This window comes from Mobula hypostoma, chromosome 14 (genome assembly GCF_963921235.1).
Source record: "Mobula hypostoma chromosome 14, sMobHyp1.1, whole genome shotgun sequence".
NCBI classification, from domain to species: domain Eukaryota; kingdom Metazoa; phylum Chordata; class Chondrichthyes; order Myliobatiformes; family Myliobatidae; genus Mobula; species Mobula hypostoma.
Window position 1 is genome coordinate 4,757,529 of NC_086110.1, and position 18,984 is coordinate 4,776,512.

Here is an 18,984-nt window from a genome sequence, read left to right on the forward strand (position 1 = left end):
ACAATGTCCTCTATCAGGACATTATCAGAGCAAATACAAGGGAGGAACTGGGCTAATGGATCCTAGCACAAAGCAAGGTGGGAGGAAGGGTGGTCAAGATCGAGAGGTTAACCAAGGTGTACACGGCTAATAGGGGACATAATGTTAAGGTGGTGGGAAGTATGAGGGGTGTTTTTACACAGAGAGTAGTGGTAGCTGCAGATACATTAGGGAGGCTTTAGGAATTCTTAGGTCGGCATATGGATGACAGAAAAATGGAAGCCTATGTGGGAAGGAAGAATTAGATTCTCAGAGGTTAAAATGTCAGGTTTGGAATGGATTTAATAATCCTCTCTCCTGAGGTGGAATCAGACAGATCCAGAAAAGGAAGAGTCCGCCTGGGCCCACGTGAAGGGAAGGGCAGGGTGGGAACTGGCAGCAAAAATAACAAAACTGTTGAGTTCTGCACAAGTGCAGGAGGCAGCTCCAATGTTGTGCAGAAGGAGTTGAAAGGATGGGTCGAAGTGGGACTGGAACACATACTGTTCCACAGACCGGCAGGGCCAGGACCCAGCAAGTAGAGTTGAAGGAGAAGGTGTTCAAAGTGTGAACAAATCCAGCTGGGTCAATATGCATGTTGGTAACGAGGAACTGGAAGGGCTGCCAGGAAGAAGCAGAGTCCTTAGACCATTCTAAAGGAGGACAGAAGTGTAAATGGCTGATGAATCTGTTGGGACCAGGAAACAGTAAATGATAAAAATGGTAGAGGTCATTGAGGTGTCATGGATGTAAGTGGGAAGGGACTAGATCAGGGGGAAAAGGAAGAAAGAAGTTTGGTGGGGCACGGCCAGGTTGAATTAATAGGTATGCCTGAGCAGTCCAGTGTATGGATTTTGGGGAAAGAGGGGTGGGGGAGGGGGAACACGACAATTGTTTGGGTTTTGTGCAAGTTCTCTCTTCTAACTGCTCCCACTCATTCACTGACTAGATAACCTGGTTTATACAATGGTCACCCTGATTTTACTCTATTAAAGACATCCCACTCCCCACAAATTAAACTTTTTATCTCATTTTAATTTCAACAAATATATCATGTTTAGTTGACAGAAATTATTGCACCTCTCCCTGTAACAGAAAATTAACGCTTGATCCAGTGTGATGATCCACACTTGGGAATACTGTGTTCAGGTCTGGTCACCTCCTTATAGGAAGGATAGAGAGGGTGCAGATCAGATTTATCAGGATGCTGCCTGGATTAGAGCGCATGCTCTATGAGGACAGGTTAATGAGCTGGGGCTTTTCTTTTTGTACTGGAGGATGAGGGGTGACTGGTTAGAGGTGTACAAAATGATGAAAGGGTATAGATTGAATGAACAGCCAGAGACGTTTCCCAGGGCAGAAATGAGTAACATGAGGGGGCATAATTTTAAACTGAGTGGGAGAAAGTAGAGGGGGGATGTCAGAGGTAATTTTTTTACACAGAGCTGTGGGTGTATGGAATGCTCAGCCAAGGGTGGTGGTGGAGACATACATTAGGGGCATTTAAGAAACTCTTAGGTAGGCACATGGATGATAGAAAATTGGACGGTTATGTGGGGGGGGGGGGGGAACGTCGACTCAGACCATGAAAGGCCTGTGTCAGGCATTTTCATGCCCTACAAGGCACAGATTGGAAGTCTGTGTGGGGCGCCACTCCTCACACAGACACCAGAGCAATGTGTGATTAAGTGCCTTGCTCAAGGACACAAACACACTGCCGCAGCTGAGGCTCGAACTAGCGACCTTGAGATCACTAGACAAACGCCTTAACCACTTGGCCACGCGCCGAACACACGTTATGTAGGAGGGAAGGGCTAGATTGATCAGAATAGATTAAAAGGTTGTGGCCCGAAGGATTTGTATCAACATAGAACATTGCTTTTCTGCAACTCAGCAAAGTTGTCACTTATGATAGAAGTGCTGCACATTTCCTCAGTTACAACTCAGTACATGTAGTACAATGATGCAACTGTCATCAGGATTTGTCACCTTTATTTGTTAAAAAAGTTTGACACAAAAGCTGGCAAATGGGATGATTGGATGATGATTTTTCTGTTCCTCTGTGCCCTGTCTCTACTTAAGCCCTTCTTAATACAGCAGGGCAAGGAATTGCACTCACTCCAGCTGCTTAGCATGGCTTAGAATCAAATTTTACTTTGGAACTATTCTCTTTTGCATGCTTATGTTCTCTGACAACATCGAGCCTGATCCAGTTGAGTTTACCCATAGTCAGCAGTCAGCAGACATTCCCTCTCTCGATACAAGGATTGATCTTCACTATGAAACAAAGTGCAGGAGGAATTCAGGTAGCATCTGTAGAGGCAGAGGGATAGTCACTACTTCGGGCCAGGACTGACCTGAGACATTGACCTCCCCATGGCTTGGCTCGCTGAATTCCTCCAGCAGGTTGATTGTTTTTGCTCCAGTGTCTGCTGTCTCCTGCACTGTGCTGGGGCAGCGAATCCACATCAGAGAACTAGCAATGGCGTCATTTAGCTGAGCTGCAGTTTCCACTGTAGTCTTAGCTTGCATTCCAATTAATTGAAAAGGGCAGAATACTTGCAGAAGAAATGATAAAATAGTTCTGTTCTTCACTGCCAGATTTCTCAGATGGGAAATTAGACAGTGCTGAATGCCTGGGATCTGCTAGCTACTAAGACATGTTGGATGAATATCCTCAATGGAAACAGGCTTGTTTCCAGTCCGAAAGTGATCCTGTTCTACTCGGGTCATTTTCAATTGAGTGAGAATACTGTTAATCATTTTCAACAAGGTATATTTTATAATTCAAATCATTTAAATTTAGAAAATACTGGTAAAAAAAACTTAAACTTTCACATTAAGAAAAGTATTTACTGGAATGTCCTTGAACAAGAGTTCATCTAAGCCTTATTGACAAATTGCGGGATCTTCCTCTTAACTGATTTGGTTAGACACTGCTGAACCACGGAGTAGAGTTTCTGGCAACCTTCAACACAACACTTGATTGCCTCCACCGATGTCTGCCCCTCCCACTCTCCCTTCGACACCAGTCCGGAGATCTGGTTAAGAGTGGGCAGCAATGCCACCGTCATGCTGCCGTTATCTAAACCCCTGCAGCTGGCGGCATTGAACTCCTCGGCCACGGTCGGGTCCAGCAGGGAGATGGCACCACACTGTCTCAAGGAGCAGCCCACGACCACGTCGTACATCTCAATGCCTGCCTCTGCCAGTGCCATGGAGGCACAGGTCAGGGCGGCTGCCAGAGTGGAGCCGTCGTTCTCCAGAACCACCACGTACACCTCAATCTGAGACCTGGGGTATTTATGCAGGCAGATGGCAGGCTGCAAACTCTGTTCCAGAATCAAAGAGTACTCCTTTTCTAAGTTGCTCTGAATCCAAGAAGCTCTTTCCTTGCAGGAGAATGGGGCAAATCTAGAAAGAAAACAAATCAAGCAAAGAATTACATTTTTCAGTATGAGAAAGAAAATCCTTTCTAGTGTTGTGATGAAGTGGCAAGGTCTGGAACTAACAGAGTAGCCCCTTGAGGAAGAGGACAGATCGCTGGTGAATTTACTGAATACCTCAACTATTTCTGTAGATGCAGAGTGCAGAGCGTTTTGACTGGTTGCATCAGTGCCTGGTGTTGTGGCTCCAATGCACGGGATCAAGAGAGGCCGCAGAGGGTTGTAGCTCTGCAGACTCAGCCAGTTCCAGGGCACATCCAGCCCCACCAAGGATGCTGTCAAAAGGTGGTGTCTCATGAAGCAGCCTCACCTTCTGGGAGATTCCCCCCTTTTCACCACTATCAGCTGCAGCAGCCATGAAGATTACTTCATTCCTTTCTTTGTACCGTTCACTGATGTTTGTAATTCCTGGTAATTTTATGTCTTTGCACCGTGCTTTTGAAGCATAACCACAAATTTCACATCATATGCCAAAAGGGACAGGTTATGCCTGAACCTGAGGGGGACCAATTTCTTTGCAGGCAGATTTGCTAGGGTTGTTGGGGAGGGTTTAAGCAATCTGGCAGGGGGATGGGAAGCAGAGTGATAGGACCACGGATGGGGCAGTTTGTATTCAAGTAGGTGCAGTGTGCAGTGAGACTGTGAGGCAGATGATTGGGCAAAATTGCTGCCAGTTGGATGAAGTAAATGTAACATGGGGGCAAAATTCAAAAGGATGATGAATACAGGACTGAAGGTGGTATATCTGAACACATGCAGTATATGCAATAGATGGTCTTGTAGCACAGTTAGAGATGTTGCGGGCATCAGTGCGTTGTGGCTAAAAAAGATCATAGTTGAGAGCTGACATCCAAGGATACACATTGTATTGAAAGGACAGGCAAGTAGGCAATGTGTGAGGGATGGCTCTGTTGGTAAAAAATTAAATCAAATACCAAGAAAGAGGTGACATAGGATGGGAAGATGTAGAATCCTGGTGGGCAGAATTAAGAAACTACAACGGTATGAGACCTTGGTGGGAATTATATACAGGCCTCAGAACAGTAGACAGAATACAGGGTATAAATTACAACAGGAGATAGAAGTCACTTAAAAAATACAATGTTATGGGGGATTTCAATATGCAGATTGATGGGAAAATCAAGTTGGCACTGGATCCCAAGAAAAGGAATTTGTAGAGTGCCTACGAGATGGCTTTTTAGAGCAACTTGTGGTTGAGGTCCCTAGGGAAAAGGCAATTGGGTGTTGTGTAATACACCAGATTTGATCAGGGAGCTGAAGGTTAAAGGAACCCTTAGGAGACAGTGATTGTAAAATGTTAGAATGCACCCTGCAGTTTGAGAGGGAGAAGATAAAGTCAGATATATTAGCATTACAGTAGAGTACAGGGAATTACAGAGACACGAGAGATGAGTTGGCTAAAGTTGACTGGAAGAGGACAGTAGCAGGGATGATGGCAAAGCATCAATGTCTGGAGTTTCTAACAACAATTCAGAAGGTGCAGGACAGATACATCCCAAAGAAGTGCTCTAAAGGAAGGATGAGTCACTGGCTAACAGGGGAAGTCAAAGACAGCATAAAAGCAAAAGAGAACAAAAAGTTAAAAGGTGAGAGGCCACTGGAAAATGATGCTGGTGAGGTAGTAATAGGGGACAAAGAAATGGGTGGTGTAATAATGGTGGGAGATTTTAATTTCCCAAATATCCATTGACATCTCACTAGAGCGAGGGGTTTAGATGGGGTGGAGTTTGTTAGGTGTGTTCAGGAAGGTTTCTTGACACAATATGTAGATAAGCCGACAAGAGGAGAGACTGTACTTGATCTGGTACTGGGAAATGAACCTGCTCAGGTGTCAGGTCTCTGAGTGGGAGAGCATTTTGGAGATAGCGATCATAATTCTATCTCCTTTACCATAGCATTGGAGAGAATAGGACCAGACAAGTTAGGAAAGCGTTTAATTGGAGTAAGGGGAAATATGAGGCTATCAGGCAGGAACTTGGAAGCATAAATTGGGAACAATGTTCTGAGTGAAATGTACAGAAGAAATGTGGCAAATGTTCAGGGGATATTTGCGTGGGGTTCTGCATAGGTACATTCCAGTGAGTCTGGGAAAGGATGGTAGGGTACAGGAACCATGGTGAACAAAGTCTGTTGAAAATCTAGTCAAGAAGAAAAATGCTTATGAAAGGTTCAAAAAACTAGGTAATGATAGAAATCTAAAAGATTATAAGGCTAGCAGGAAGGAGCTTAAGAATGAAATTAGGAGAGCCAGAAGGGGCTATGAGAAGGCCTTGGTGAGCAGGATTAAGGAAAACCCCAAGGCATTCTACAAGTATGTGAAGAGCAAGAGGATAAGACATGAGAGAATAGGACCAATCAAGTGTGGCAGTGGAAAAGTGCGTATGGAACTGGAGGAGATAGCAGAGGTACTTAATGAATACTCTGCTTCAATATTCACTACAGAAAAGGATCTTGGCGATTGTAGGGATGGCTTACACGGACTTAAAAGCTTGAGCATGTAGATATTAAGGAAGAGGATGTGCTGCAGCTTTTGGAAAACATCAAGTTGGATAAGTCACTGGGTCCAGATGACATGCACCCTAGGCTACTGTGGGAGGCGAAGGAAGAGATTGCTGAGCCTCTGGCGATGATCTTTGCACCATCAATGGGGACGGGAGAGGTTCTAGAGAATTGGAGGGTTGCGGATGTTGTTCCCCTATTCAAGAAAGGAAGTAGAGATAGCCCAGGAACTTATAGACCAGTGAGTCTTACTTCAGTGGTTAGTAAGTTGATGGAGAAGATCCTGAGAGGCAGGATTTGTGAACATTTGGAGAGGTATAATATGATTAGGAATAGTCAGCATAGAAACATAGAAAATAGGTGCAGGAGTAGGCCATTCGGCCCTTCGAGCCTGCACCGCCATTCAGTATGATCATGGCTGAACTCAGAACCCTGTACCTGCCTTCCCTCCATACCCCCTGATCCCTTTAGCCACAAGGGCCATATCTAACTCCCTCTTAAATATAGCCAATGAACTGGCCTCAACTGTTTCCTGTGGCAGAGAATTCCACAGATTCACCACTCTCTGTGTGAAGAAGTTTTTCCTAATCTCGGTCCTAAAAGGCTTCCCGTTTATCCTTAAACTGTGACCCCTCGTTCTGGACTTCCCCAACATCGGGAACAATCTTCCTGCATCTAGCCTGTCCAATCCCTTTAGGATTTTATACGTTTCAATCAGATCCCCCCCTCAATCTTCTAAATTTCAACGAGTATAAGCCTAGTTCATCCAGTCTTTCATCATATGAAAGTCCTGCCATCCCAGGAATCAATCTGGTGAACCTTCTGTGTACTCCCTCTATGGCAAGGATGTCTTTCCTCAGATTAGGGGACCAAAACTGCACACAATACTCCAGGTGTGGTCTCACCAAGGCCTTGTACAACTGCAGTAGTACCTCCCTGCTCCTGTACTCGAATCCTCTTGCTATGAATGCCAGCATACCATTCGCCTTTTTCACTGCCTGCTGTACCTGCATGCCCACTTTCAATGACTGGTGTATAATGACACCCAGGTCTCGTTGCACTTCCCCTTTTCCTAATCGGCCACCATTCAGATAATAATCTGTTTTCCTGTTTTTGCCACCAAAGTGGACAACCTCACATTTATCCACATTAAATTGCATCTGCCATGAATTTGCCCACTCACCTAACCTATCCAAGTCACCCTGCATCCTCTTAGCATCCTCCTTACAGCTAACACTGCCACCCAGCTTCATGTCATCCGCAAACTTGGAGATGCTGCATTTAATTCCCTCATCCAAGTCATTAATATATATTGTAAACAACTGGGGTCCCAGCACTGAGCCTTGCGGTACCCCACTAGTCACTGCCTGCCATTCTGAAAAGGTCCCGTTTATTCCCACTCTTTGCTTCCTGTCTTCTAACCAATTCTCCACCCACACCAATACCTTACCCCCAATACCATGTGCTTTAAGTTTGCACACTAATCTCCTGTGTGGGACCTTGTCAAAAGCCTTTTGAAAATCCAAGTATACCACATCCACTGGTTCTCCCCTATCCACTCTACTTGTTACATCCTCAAAAAATTCTATGAGATTCGTCAGACATGATTTTCCTTTCACAAATCCATGCTGACTTTGTCCGATGATTTCACCGCTTTCCAAATGTGCTGTTATCACATCTTTGATAACTGACTCTAGCAGTTTCCCCACCACCGATGTTAGGCTAACCGGTCTATAATTCCCCAGTTTCTCTCTCCCTCCTTTTTTTAAAAAGTGGGGTTACATTAGCCACCCTCCAATCCTCAGGAACTAGTCCAGAATCTAAAGAGTTTTGAAAAATTATCACTAATGCATCCACTATTTCTTGGGCTACTTCCTTAAGCACTCTGGGATGCAGACCATCTGGCCCTGGGGATTTATCTGCCTTTAATCCCTTCAATTTACCTAACACCACTTCCTTACTAACATGTATTTCCCTCAGTTCCTCCACCTCACTAGACCCTCGGTCCCCTACTATTTCCGGAAGATTATTTATGTCCTCCTTATTGAAGACAGAACCAAAGTAGTTAATCAATTGCTCTGCCATGTCCTTGCTCCCCATGATCAATTCACCTGTTTCTGACTGTAAGGGACCTACATTTGTCTTAACCAATCTTTTTCTTTTCACATATCTATAAAAGCTTTTACAGTCAGTTTTTATTTTCCCTGCCAGTTTTCTCTCATAATCTTTTTTCCCCTTTCCTAATTAAGCCCTTTGTCCTCCTCTGCTGGACTCTGAATTTCTCCCAGTCCTCAGGTGAGCCGCTTTTTCTGGCTAATTTGTATGTTTCTTCTTTGTAGTTGATACTATCCCTAATTTCCCTTGTCAGCCACGGGTGCACTACCTTCCATGGTTTATTCTTTTGCCAATCATGCCTTACGAGACTGATTGAATTTTTTGAGGATGTGACTAAACACATTGATGAAGGTAGAGCAGTAGATGTATATGGATTTCAGCAAGGCATTTGATAAGGTGCCCCATGCAAGGCTTATTGAGAAAGTAAAGAGGCATGGGATCCAAGTGGACATTGCTTTGTGGATCCAGAAATGGCTTGCCCACAGAAGTGGTTGTAGACAGGTCATATTCTGCATGGAGGTTGGTGACCAATGGTGTGCCTCAGGGATCTGTTCTGGGACCCCTACTCTTCACGATTTTTATAAATATCTTGGATGAGGAAGTAGAGGGATGGGTTAGTAAATTTGCTGATGACACAAAGATTGGGGGTGTTGTGGATAGTGTGGAGGGCTGTCAGAGGTTACAGCAGGACATTGATAGGATGCAAAACTGGGCCGAGAAGTGGCAGATGGAGTTCAACCCAGATAAGTGTGAAGTGGTTCATTTTGGTAGGTCAAATATGATGGCAGAACGTAGTATTTATGGTAAGACTTGGCAGTGTGGAGAATCAGAGGAATCTTGGGGTCTGAGTCCATAGGACACTCAAAGCTGCTGCGCAGGTTGACTCTGTGGTTAAGAAGGTATATGGTGCATTGGCCTTCATCAATCGTGGGACTGAGTTTAGGAGCCAAGAGGTAATGTTGCAGCTATATAGGACTCTGGTCAGACCACACTTGGAGTGCTGAGTTCTGTTCGCCTCACTACAGGAAGGACATGGAAACCATTGAGAGGGTGCAGAGGAGACTTAAAAGGATGCTGCCTGGATTGGGGAACATGCCGTATGAGAATAGGTTGAGTGAACTTGGCCTTTTCTCCTTGGAGCAACGGAGGATGAGAGGTGACCTGATAGAGCTGTACAAGATAATGAGAGGCATTGATTGTGTGGATAGTCAGAGGGTTTTCCCCAGGGCTAAAATGGCTAGCACGAGAGGGCAGTTTTAAGGTGCTTGGAAATAGGTACAGAGGAGATGTCAGGGATAAGTTTTTTCTTTCTTTCTTTTTACATCTTTTTATTAATTTTTCAAAACTATAAACTCAATAACAAACTTGGTACAAAGAGATTGGAAAAATGTTCATCAGCATATATAAAATGGGAGACTTCCGGTAGCGCTCATGGAGTGAAGTCGCGTTCTTGACTCGCTCCATTACCTCTGAGTTTTTTTTCTCTATGGTCAGCTATACTTTAATTAACCATTAAGGCATCAACTCTTACAATACTTTGAATTAAACTGAATTCTCCGACAACTGGATGGAACTTAGATCTGCTATGTCTAAGAACGAGAAAGACGGCAAGGATGGTAAACCTCCGGTTAAACCGAAAGCTACGGATCTCCCCCCGACTGAATCACCGGTGACTTTGAAAGCGATAGCGGAGTTAATTCAGAGGGAAATTTCAACCTCTGTTAGGGAGATGATTCGTACGGAAATTGCAGGCCCTGTTAAAGACCTGATTCATACGGAAATCTCAACTAATTTCCAGAAAATTGCCGGTTTAATTGATAAGATGCAAACATGTATTGCGGAACATCAGTCGGCTATATCTGATCTTCAAAAATTCGCGCAACAAAGTGAGCTTAAGATGGGGAAAATCGAAGAAACAATTAATGTAATGAAGAAGAAACTTGACTTTTTGACTTTTAAAAACTCTGACTTGGAATCTAGAATGCGACGGCAGAATTTACGAATGATTGGCGTGAGGGAAGCCGCTGAAGGTAACAACCCCATGAAATATTTCTCCCAACTTTTAAAAGATGCATTCCCTACTGTATTTCCTGACCAACCACCGCTACTGGATCGTGTTCACAGAATCCCATCATACTCGTCTAGGTCAGATAGACCTAGGCATGTTATCTTACGTTTTCATTACTTTCAAGACAAGGAGAGACTGTTTCGATTCGCTCGATCTAAAGGTTTCATTGATTTTTCGGATCTTAAGTTCCGATTCGTGGAAGATTTCAGTAAACCAATCTGGGACCAACGGGTCCGTTACAGATCCGTGATGTCGGAATTCTATAAGATGGATTTAAGACCAGCGCTGCTGTACCCTGCACGTCTAAGGATTCGCATGTCAGATGGAGCCCTTCGTTTTTTTGATTCTCCATCGGATGCCCAGAGTTATCTGGATTAACTTTCATCTCCAACATCTTAATTGCTTTCTTTTTAATTTTCTCCGTCGATCGGAGGCTGTGAATTGGTTGGTTTTAACTTTTCTGTGCCCTATTTGGGCAGAAAAGTTTACTTTCGATTTCTTAATATGGCTACTAAACTTTCTTTTTAACTGCGTCATTTCTTTCTTTTCCCAGGGGATTCTGGGTGGTTACTTCCCTTTTGTCATCTTACGTATTTCCTGTGCGGCCTTAAATTTTGTAGTTTTTGTTTAAATTTTATTCTGTTTTGCTTTTTATAATCACTTTATGTTAATAATCCTATTTTTTTTTTGTTGCTGTGTCTATTCATGAGTTTGAGGTTTATTGTGGTTTTTTTTTAATATATATTTTCCGGCTTTTGTTCTGTTCTGTGTGTATTCTAATTGAGCTAACTTTTTTTACTTATTTTTTTACTGTTTTACAATTAGCTGATCCTTTTCATATTTATACCTTTTTTTTAGGGAGCGTATACCGGAAGTCATGGGGGTAGTTTTAGCGCTTGCTTCTTTCTGGCGGGTCTGCTTTAGATTTTGCCTTGGGGTCTTGGGCTGGGGGGGGGGGGGTGGGGCTTCACGTTTTAGTTTGTTTTTCTTTGGGCTATATACATTATTGAAGTACTGGTTGCGTCCTTTTCCCCGGTATCTTTTGTATGTTCTGTTTCCTCTCCGGGTTTGTGGGTCGCGCCTATTGTCAATCCTCCTTGTCGTGGGTTGACTTTAGGATTTATGGAGTCTATTATTAATTTTGTCTCCTGGAATACTAATGGTCTTAATCATCCTATTAAAAGAAAAAAAGTTTTTAAAGTGTTCCGGAGACTTAAAGCACAAATTTTATTTTTACAAGAGACCCATGTACGGAGGGGGGACAGACTACGTTTTTTCAAATTCTGGAAGGGACAACAATTTCATTCGAACTCCAATGCTAAGATTCGAGGCGTCTCTATTTTTATAGATTCCTCAGTTACTTTTATACAACAGGATATTATCTCTGATCCGAATGGTAGATTTTTATTGGTTAGTGGTTTACTATTTAATAAAAAAGTAGTTTTGGTTAATGTTTATGCTCCTAATATGGATTGTCCGGAATTTTATAAATCATTGTTTGATCAGTTTCCGAATTTGAACGAGTTTTCATTGATTTGGGGCGGAGATCTTAATACCTGTTTATCTCCAGCTTTGGACCGTTCGGCTCCTTTACGGACTTTACCTAATAAATCTGCAAATTTGATTAATTTTTTCCTTTCTGATTCTGGGTCGACGGATATTTGGCGTTTTCTGCATCCTCAGGAAAAAGATTTTTCCTTTTTTTCACATGTTCATCATTCCTATTCAAGAATTGATTATTTTTTTATTGATTCTCGTCTCATTCCTTCAGTGATTAAATGTGATTATGATTCTATAACCATTTCGGATCATGCTCCACTTAAGCTTTCTATTAAAATTATGGCCAATATACCAAACAATAGACAATGGCGTTTTAATTCGCTGTTGCTTCAGGACTCGGACTTTGTTAATTTTATGAATGAACAGATTGAGCTTTTTTTTATAATTAACCATACAGAAGATATTTCGGTTAACACTCTTTGGGACACTTTTAAAGCCTATATTCGGGGTCAGATTATTTCGTATTCCGTTGCTTTGAGGAAGAAACAGAAGCAGGAGGAGATGGCAATTGTGGACAAGATTAAAGAAATTGATAAGAAATATGTTATGGCTCCTTCTGAGGAGCTATACAAGCATATATAAAATGAATTTTAAGTAACATAGAAATAAAAGACTTCCAAACTCATAATGAGATTAAACATTACAAAGAAATAAAAAGAAAAAAAATATATAAACAAAAAAAAACCCAAAAGAAAATGAGGAAAAAAACCCCAAAAAAAGGCAAAACATGGCTAGACCAACAACTTGTATCAGACAAGATCTATAATGTCGCTAACTTCGCTCCTCTCATCATATAATTTTAGAAAAAAGATTCGAAAGGTCAGATTACATCATATGAAAATGTTGCATAGAAGGTTTCCAGGTATCTTCAAATTTAACCGAAGGGTCAGAAATATCACTTCTAATTTTTTCTAAATTTAAACTTAATATGGTTTGAGAAAACCATTGAAATGTAGTTGGAGGATTAATTTCCTTCCAGTTCAACAAAATAGATCTTCTCACCATTAAAGTAACAAAAGCTATCATTCGAGAGGCTGAAGAAGGCAAAGATCTATGTTCTACCATCGGCAATCCAAAGATTGCCATAATAGGATGGGGTTTTAAATCAAAGCATAGAACTGTTGAAATAATATCAAAAATGTCTTTCCAATATTTTTCCAAAAGAGGACAGCACCAAAACATATGAGTTAAAGAAGCCACTTCAGAGTGACATCTATCACAAGTAGGGTTTATATGGGAATAAAAACGAGCTAGTTTATCTTTGGACATATGGGCTCTGTGTACTACTTTAAATTGTATTAAAGTACGTTTAGCACGTATAGAAGAAGTACTAACTAATTGAAAAATTTTATCCCATTTCTCTGTAGGTAGGGAAAGTTGAAGTTCCCTTTCCCATTCATTTTTAATTTTATCAGATATATCTGGCTGTAATTTCATAATTATATCATAAATTATTGCTATTAATCCCTTCTGCAAAGGATTAAAACCTAAAATTTTATCAAGAATGCCAGAAGGATTTGAAGTCGGAAAGGTAGGCAACGTAATATTTAAAAAATTTCTTATAAATTTTTTACGCAGAGAGTGGTAAGTGGGTGGAATGGGCTGCCAGCGATGGTGGTGGAGGCAGATAAGAGAGAGTCTTTTAGGAGACTCCTGGATAGGGACATGGAGCTTAGAAAAATAGAGGGCTATGGGTAACCCTTGGTAATTTCTAAGGCAAGGACATGTTCAGCACAGCTTTATAGTGCTGTAGGTGTTCTATGTTCTATGAACTTATTGGGTACTTTGCATCAGTCTTCACTGTGGAAGACACTAGCAGTGTTTCAGATGTCCGAAAGTGTCAGGGAGCAAAAGTGACTGCATTGCTATTACGAAGGAAAAAGTGCTAGCCAAACGCAAAGGTCTTGAGGTGGATAAGTCACCTGGATCAGTTGGACTGCATCACAGAGTCCTAGAAAGGTTGCTGAAGAGATAACTAATGCTCTGGTCATGATCTTTCAAGAACTACTTGATTTTGGCATGGTCCTGGAGGACTGAAAGATTGCAAATGTCACTCCACTCTTTAGGAAGGGAGGAAGGCAAAAGAAAAGAAGTTATGGCCAGTTAGCCTAACCTCAGTGGTTGGGAAAGTGTTGGAGTCTATTATTAAGGATGAGGTCTTGAGGTACTTGTAGACTAATGATAAAATAAGTCAAAGTCAGCATGGTTTCTGTAAAGGGAACTCTTGCCTGACAAATTTGTTAGGAGTTCTTCCAGGAAGCAACCAGCAAATGGACAAAGGAAAGGCAGTGGATATCATTTACTTGGATTTTCAGAAGGCATTTGATAAGCTGCCACACGAGATTGGTTAACAAGATAAAATGCAGGAAAGATACTGGCATGGATAGAGGAATGGCGGATAGGCAGGAGGCAGTGAGAGGGAATAAAAGGGGCCTGTTCTGGTTGGTTGCTGGTGACAAGTGGTGTTCCTCAGGGGTCAGTATTGGGACTGCTACTTTACACATTGTTTGGCAATGATTTAGATAGATAATGGAATTGATGGCTTTGTGGCAAAGTCTGTGAATAATACAAAGATAGATGGAGGGGTAGGTAGTGCTAAGGAAGCAATGCGATTACAGCAGGACCTGGACTAAATTGGAAGAATAGGCAAAAAAGTGGCAGATGGAATACAGTGTTGGGAAATGTACGATAATGCATTTTGGTAAAAGGAACAACAGTGCGGACTATTATCTAGATGGGGAGAAGGTTCAAACGTCAGAGCTGCAGAGGGACTTGGGAGTCCTTGTGCGAGACTCCCAGAAGGTTAATTTACAGGTTGAGCCTGTGGTAAAGAAGGCAAATGCAATGTTGACATTTATTTCAAGGGGAATAGAATATAAAAGCAAGGAGATAATGCTGAGGCTTCATAAGACATTCATCAGGCCACACTTGGAGTATTGTCAACAGTTTTGAGCGACATATCTCAGAAAGGATGTGCTGTCATTGGAAAGAGTCCAGAGGAGGTTCACAAGGATGATTCTGGGAACGAAGGGGAAAACATATGAGGAGTGTTCCGCACCTTTGGGCCTGTACTGACTGGCATTTAAAAGAATGCCAGGGGATCTGATTGAAATCTACTGAATACGGTGGATGTAGAGAGGATGTTTCCTACGGTGGGAGTGTCCAGAACTAGAGGGCACAGCTTCAAAATTGAGGGGTGTCCTTTACAGACAGAGGTAAGGAGGAATTTTTTTAGCCAGAGAGTAGTGAATCTGTTGAATATTCTGCCACAGGCTATGCTGGAGGCCAAGGTCACAGGTATATTTAAGGCAGAAGTTGATCGTTTCCTGATCGGTCAGGGCATGAAAGGATATGGCGAGAAGGCAGGTGTATGGGGTTGAGTGAGATCTGGGATCAGCCATGATGGAATGGTGGAACAGATTCAATGGGGTGAATGGCCTAATTCTGCTCCAATGTCTTATGGAGAAGGAATATAACATAGCAAATATTCGTGGGAAGTTTTTTTAAAGACCAACGGAAGGCAACTAAGAAAGCAGTAAGGCAAGAAAAAATTAAATGTGAAGTAATAATATAAAGAGGACGCCAACATTTTTTTTTCAGATATTGTATGTAAAATGTAAGAGAGGTGAGAGTGAAAATGACACTGGAGAGCTAGTAATGGGCACATGGAAGTAACAGATAAACTTAATAAGTATTTTGCATCAGTCTTCTCTGCGGAAGACACAAGTATGCCATAAATTCGAGAGTGTCAAGAGGTAGAAGTGAGTGCAGTTGTTATTTCTCAGAAGGTGCTTGGGAAACCGAGCTGCCTGAAAGGTAGACAAGTCATCAGATGGACAACACCCCAGGGTTCTGAAAGAGCTATTGTGGAGGGTTAGCAATGATCTTTCAGGAATCACTAGATTCTAGAATGGTTCTGGAGGACAGAAAAATTGCAAATATCACTTCATTCTTTAAGAAGGAAGGGAGACAAAAGACAGAAAATTATAGGCCAATTAGTCTGACTTCAGTGGTTGGAGTCAAATATTAAAGATGAGGTTTCTGGTTACTTGTAGGTACATAAAATATACCAAAGTCAGCATGGTTTTCTTAAGGGGAAATCTGGCCTGACAACCCCGTTGGAATTCTTTGAAGAAATTAACACGGAGGATAGACAATGGAGTGTTAGAGGATGTTGTTTACTTGGCTTTTCAGAAGGCCTATGACAAGGTGCTGCCTATGAGGTTGTGAAACAAGATAAGAGCCCATGGTATCACAGGTGAGATTGTAACATGGATAGAAGATTGACTGACTGACTGGCAGAAGGCAAACAGTGGTAATAAAGGGGGCCTTTTTGGTTAGCTGCTGGTGACTAGTGGTGTTTCACAGGGGTCTGTGTTGTGACCACTTATTTTCATGTTACAAGTCAAAAATTTTAATGACAGAATTGATGACTTTTTGGCCAATTTTGCAGACAACACAAAGATAGAGACAGGTGGAGAAGCAGGGAGTCTACAGAAGAATTTAGACAGCTTGGGAGAATGGGCAAAGAAGTGGCAGATGGAATACAGTGCAGGGAAGTGCAAGGTTTGTACTGTGGTAGAATGAATAAAAGTGTACATTATTTTATAAACGGAAAGAAAACCCAGAAATCAGAAGTGCAAAGGGACTTGGGAGTCCTCGTGTAGGATTCCTCAAAGGTTAACTTGCAGGTTGAGTCAGTGGTAAGGAAGGCAAATGTAATTTTAGCATTTATTTTGAGAGGACTAGAATACAAAATCAAGGATGTAAATGCTGAGGCTTTATAAGGTATTGGTTAGACCACACTTTGAATATGAGCAATTTTGGGCCCCTTATCTAGGAACTTATGTGCTGGCATTAGAGAGGGTCCACAGAAGGTTCACAAGAATGATCACAGGAATGAAAGAGTTAACATATTAGAAGCTTTTGATGGCTCTGCACCTGTACTTGATAGAGTTTAGAAGAAAGAGGGGATATCTTATTGAAACCTATCCAATATTGAAAGGCCAAGATAGAGTGGATGTGGACAGGATGTTTCCTATAGTCAGAGAGTCTAGGACCAGAAGGCACAGTGTGGTAAACCATATATATATATAGGTTGTAACTGGGTTACCTTCTGGACAGGCCCCTCTGCTCACTGCCCCTGTGGCTCCTCCCACAGACCCCTGAATAAAGGTGATTTTGCCCTACTCCTCCCCCTCAGACCAGGGGCAGACGCTGAGCATGGTGGTCACGTTTTACTGCGAATAAAAGCCTTTCAGTATTTACCCTACTCCAGTCTTTTGGAATTATTGAAGGTGCTTCACACAGGCTCAGAACTGAGGAACATCCATTTAGAACACAGATGAGGAACCATTTCTTTACCCAGGGAGTGGAGTACAATGCCACAGATGGCGGTGGAGGCCAAGTCATTGGGTATTTAAGGTGAAGGTTGATAGCTGCCTGATTAGTCAGGCGTCAAAGCTTGCCGGGAGAAGGCAGAATGGGGTTGAGAGGGATAACAAATCTGCATGATGTAATATAATGGCGGGCCAGTCTAATGGCCTATCTGTTCCCATATCTTATGGTCATTGTTGATAATTCTGATTCTCTAACCCTGGAAGCGGTTCTGATTCTGTTGTTCCATTTAATTCTTTTGAGGCTCCCTCTGAATATCCGGCTTTAAACTGGCCAGGTTGTTTCTGACACTCAAAACCAGAGCAGGCAACTGAAAGCACTTAAGAGGAGGTAACTCAGTAAGACTTCTTCACAGGGAAAGTGAACCGGACCACGACGCCCCGACCCGACCCCCGACCCCCACCCCCCGGCCCCAACCCCCACCCCCGACCCTCAACCCCCAACCCCGACCCTCAACCCCCGCCTCCACCCTCGCCTCACGCACCGGAACTCGCAGCTCAGGGTGGCTCCGCTAAGGCGCCGCTCCTCCTTGCGCTCACCGTTGCGGGGCCCGTACACGGCGCACAGCACCTTGCTGCGGCCGCACTCGGCATACACCGAGCCGTCGGCTTGGCTCACCAGCCCGGCCCGCGCAAACACCGGCCTCGGCTCCGCCGCCGCTCGCCCATCCGCCCGTGGTACCAGCGGACACGGCTTCGACCCCGCATCCACCCGCACAAACAGCAGCGGGGACTGTGATTCCTCCGGGGCGCGCACCCGCTTGGTGTCCACCGGCATGAGGCCCAGAGTCGAGGAGCCTGCCCAGCGCTGTCGGCAAGGCCGCGTTCGACGAGGCGATGCTGTCGACAAGAGCGACCTCCATTTCCTCCTCTGGTCCTCCCGCTGCAGTGCCAGCCGGAGGCTCGGAGGACCGGACTGGAGTGCAGGTCACTGATGGACGGAGGGAGGATCAGTCAGGTTTAATATCGCTGGAATGAAATTTATTGTTTTGCGGCAGCAGGACAGTGCAATACATGTTAAAAAATAGCATAAATTACAATAATTTATACAGAAAAATAAATAAGTAGCGCAAAAGGAGGGGTAGTATACATAGGTTTATTGTCCGTTCGGAAACCTGATGGTGGAGGAGAAGATGCTGTTCCTGAACGGTGAGTGTGTGTCTTTCATTGATGGTAGCAATGAAAAGAGGGCATGTGCTGGGTGATCGGGGTCCGTAATGATGGATGCTGCCTTTTTGAGGCATCACCTTTTGAAGATATCCTGATGGGTTGTCCCAGGGTGGTTAATACCCCTGGACGTCCCGGGGTGGTTCGTGCCCCTGGGCGCCCCGGGGGTGGTTAATACCACTGGACGTCCTGGCGTGGTTCGTGCCCCTGGACGTCCCGGGGTGGTTGGTACCCCTGGACGTCCCAGGGTGGTTGGTGCCCCTGGACGCCCCGGGGTGGTTGGTGCCCCTGGGCGTCCCGGGGTGGTTGGTACCCCTGGACGTCCCGGGGTGGTTAATACCCCTGGACGCCCCGGGGTGGTTAATACCCCTGGACGTCCCGGGGTGGTTGGTGCCCCTGGACGTCCCGGGGTGGTTGGTGCCCCTGGACGTCCCGGGGTGGTTAATGCCCCTGGACGTCCCGGGGTGGTTAATGCCCCTGGGCGTCCCGGGGTGGTTGGTACCCCTGGACGTCCCGGGGTGGTTAATACCCCTGGACGCCCCGGGGTGGTTAATGCCCCTGGGCGTCCCGGGGTGGTTGGTACCCCTGGACGTCCCGGGGTGGTTAATACCCCTGGACGCCCCGGGGTGGTTAGTGCCCCTGGACGTCCCGGTGTGGTTGGTGCCCCTGGACGTCCTGGGGTGTTTGGTGCCCC

General features: G+C 44.0%; 1 protein-coding gene across 2 annotated transcripts; it reads right to left on the reverse strand.

The window, feature by feature from the left end:
• Positions 1-1,964: 1,964 nt before the first annotated feature.
• On the reverse strand, positions 1,965-17,989 carry exosc6 (exosome component 6). Of its 2 annotated transcripts, none has more exons than XM_063066606.1 (2): positions 17,664-17,989; positions 1,965-3,432 (listed from the first exon to the last, which is right to left on the reverse strand). In XM_063066606.1, the coding sequence occupies exons 1-2, from the start codon at positions 17,984-17,986 to the stop codon at positions 2,901-2,903; spliced, it is 855 nt and encodes a 284-aa protein (XP_062922676.1). In that variant the 5' UTR covers positions 17,987-17,989; the 3' UTR covers positions 1,965-2,900. The 2 variants fall into 2 exon arrangements, with proteins under 2 accessions (XP_062922676.1, XP_062922677.1); XM_063066607.1 differs by having other exon boundaries at positions 1,967-3,432; positions 17,609-17,984.
• Between the last annotated feature and the right edge of the window lie 995 nt (positions 17,990-18,984).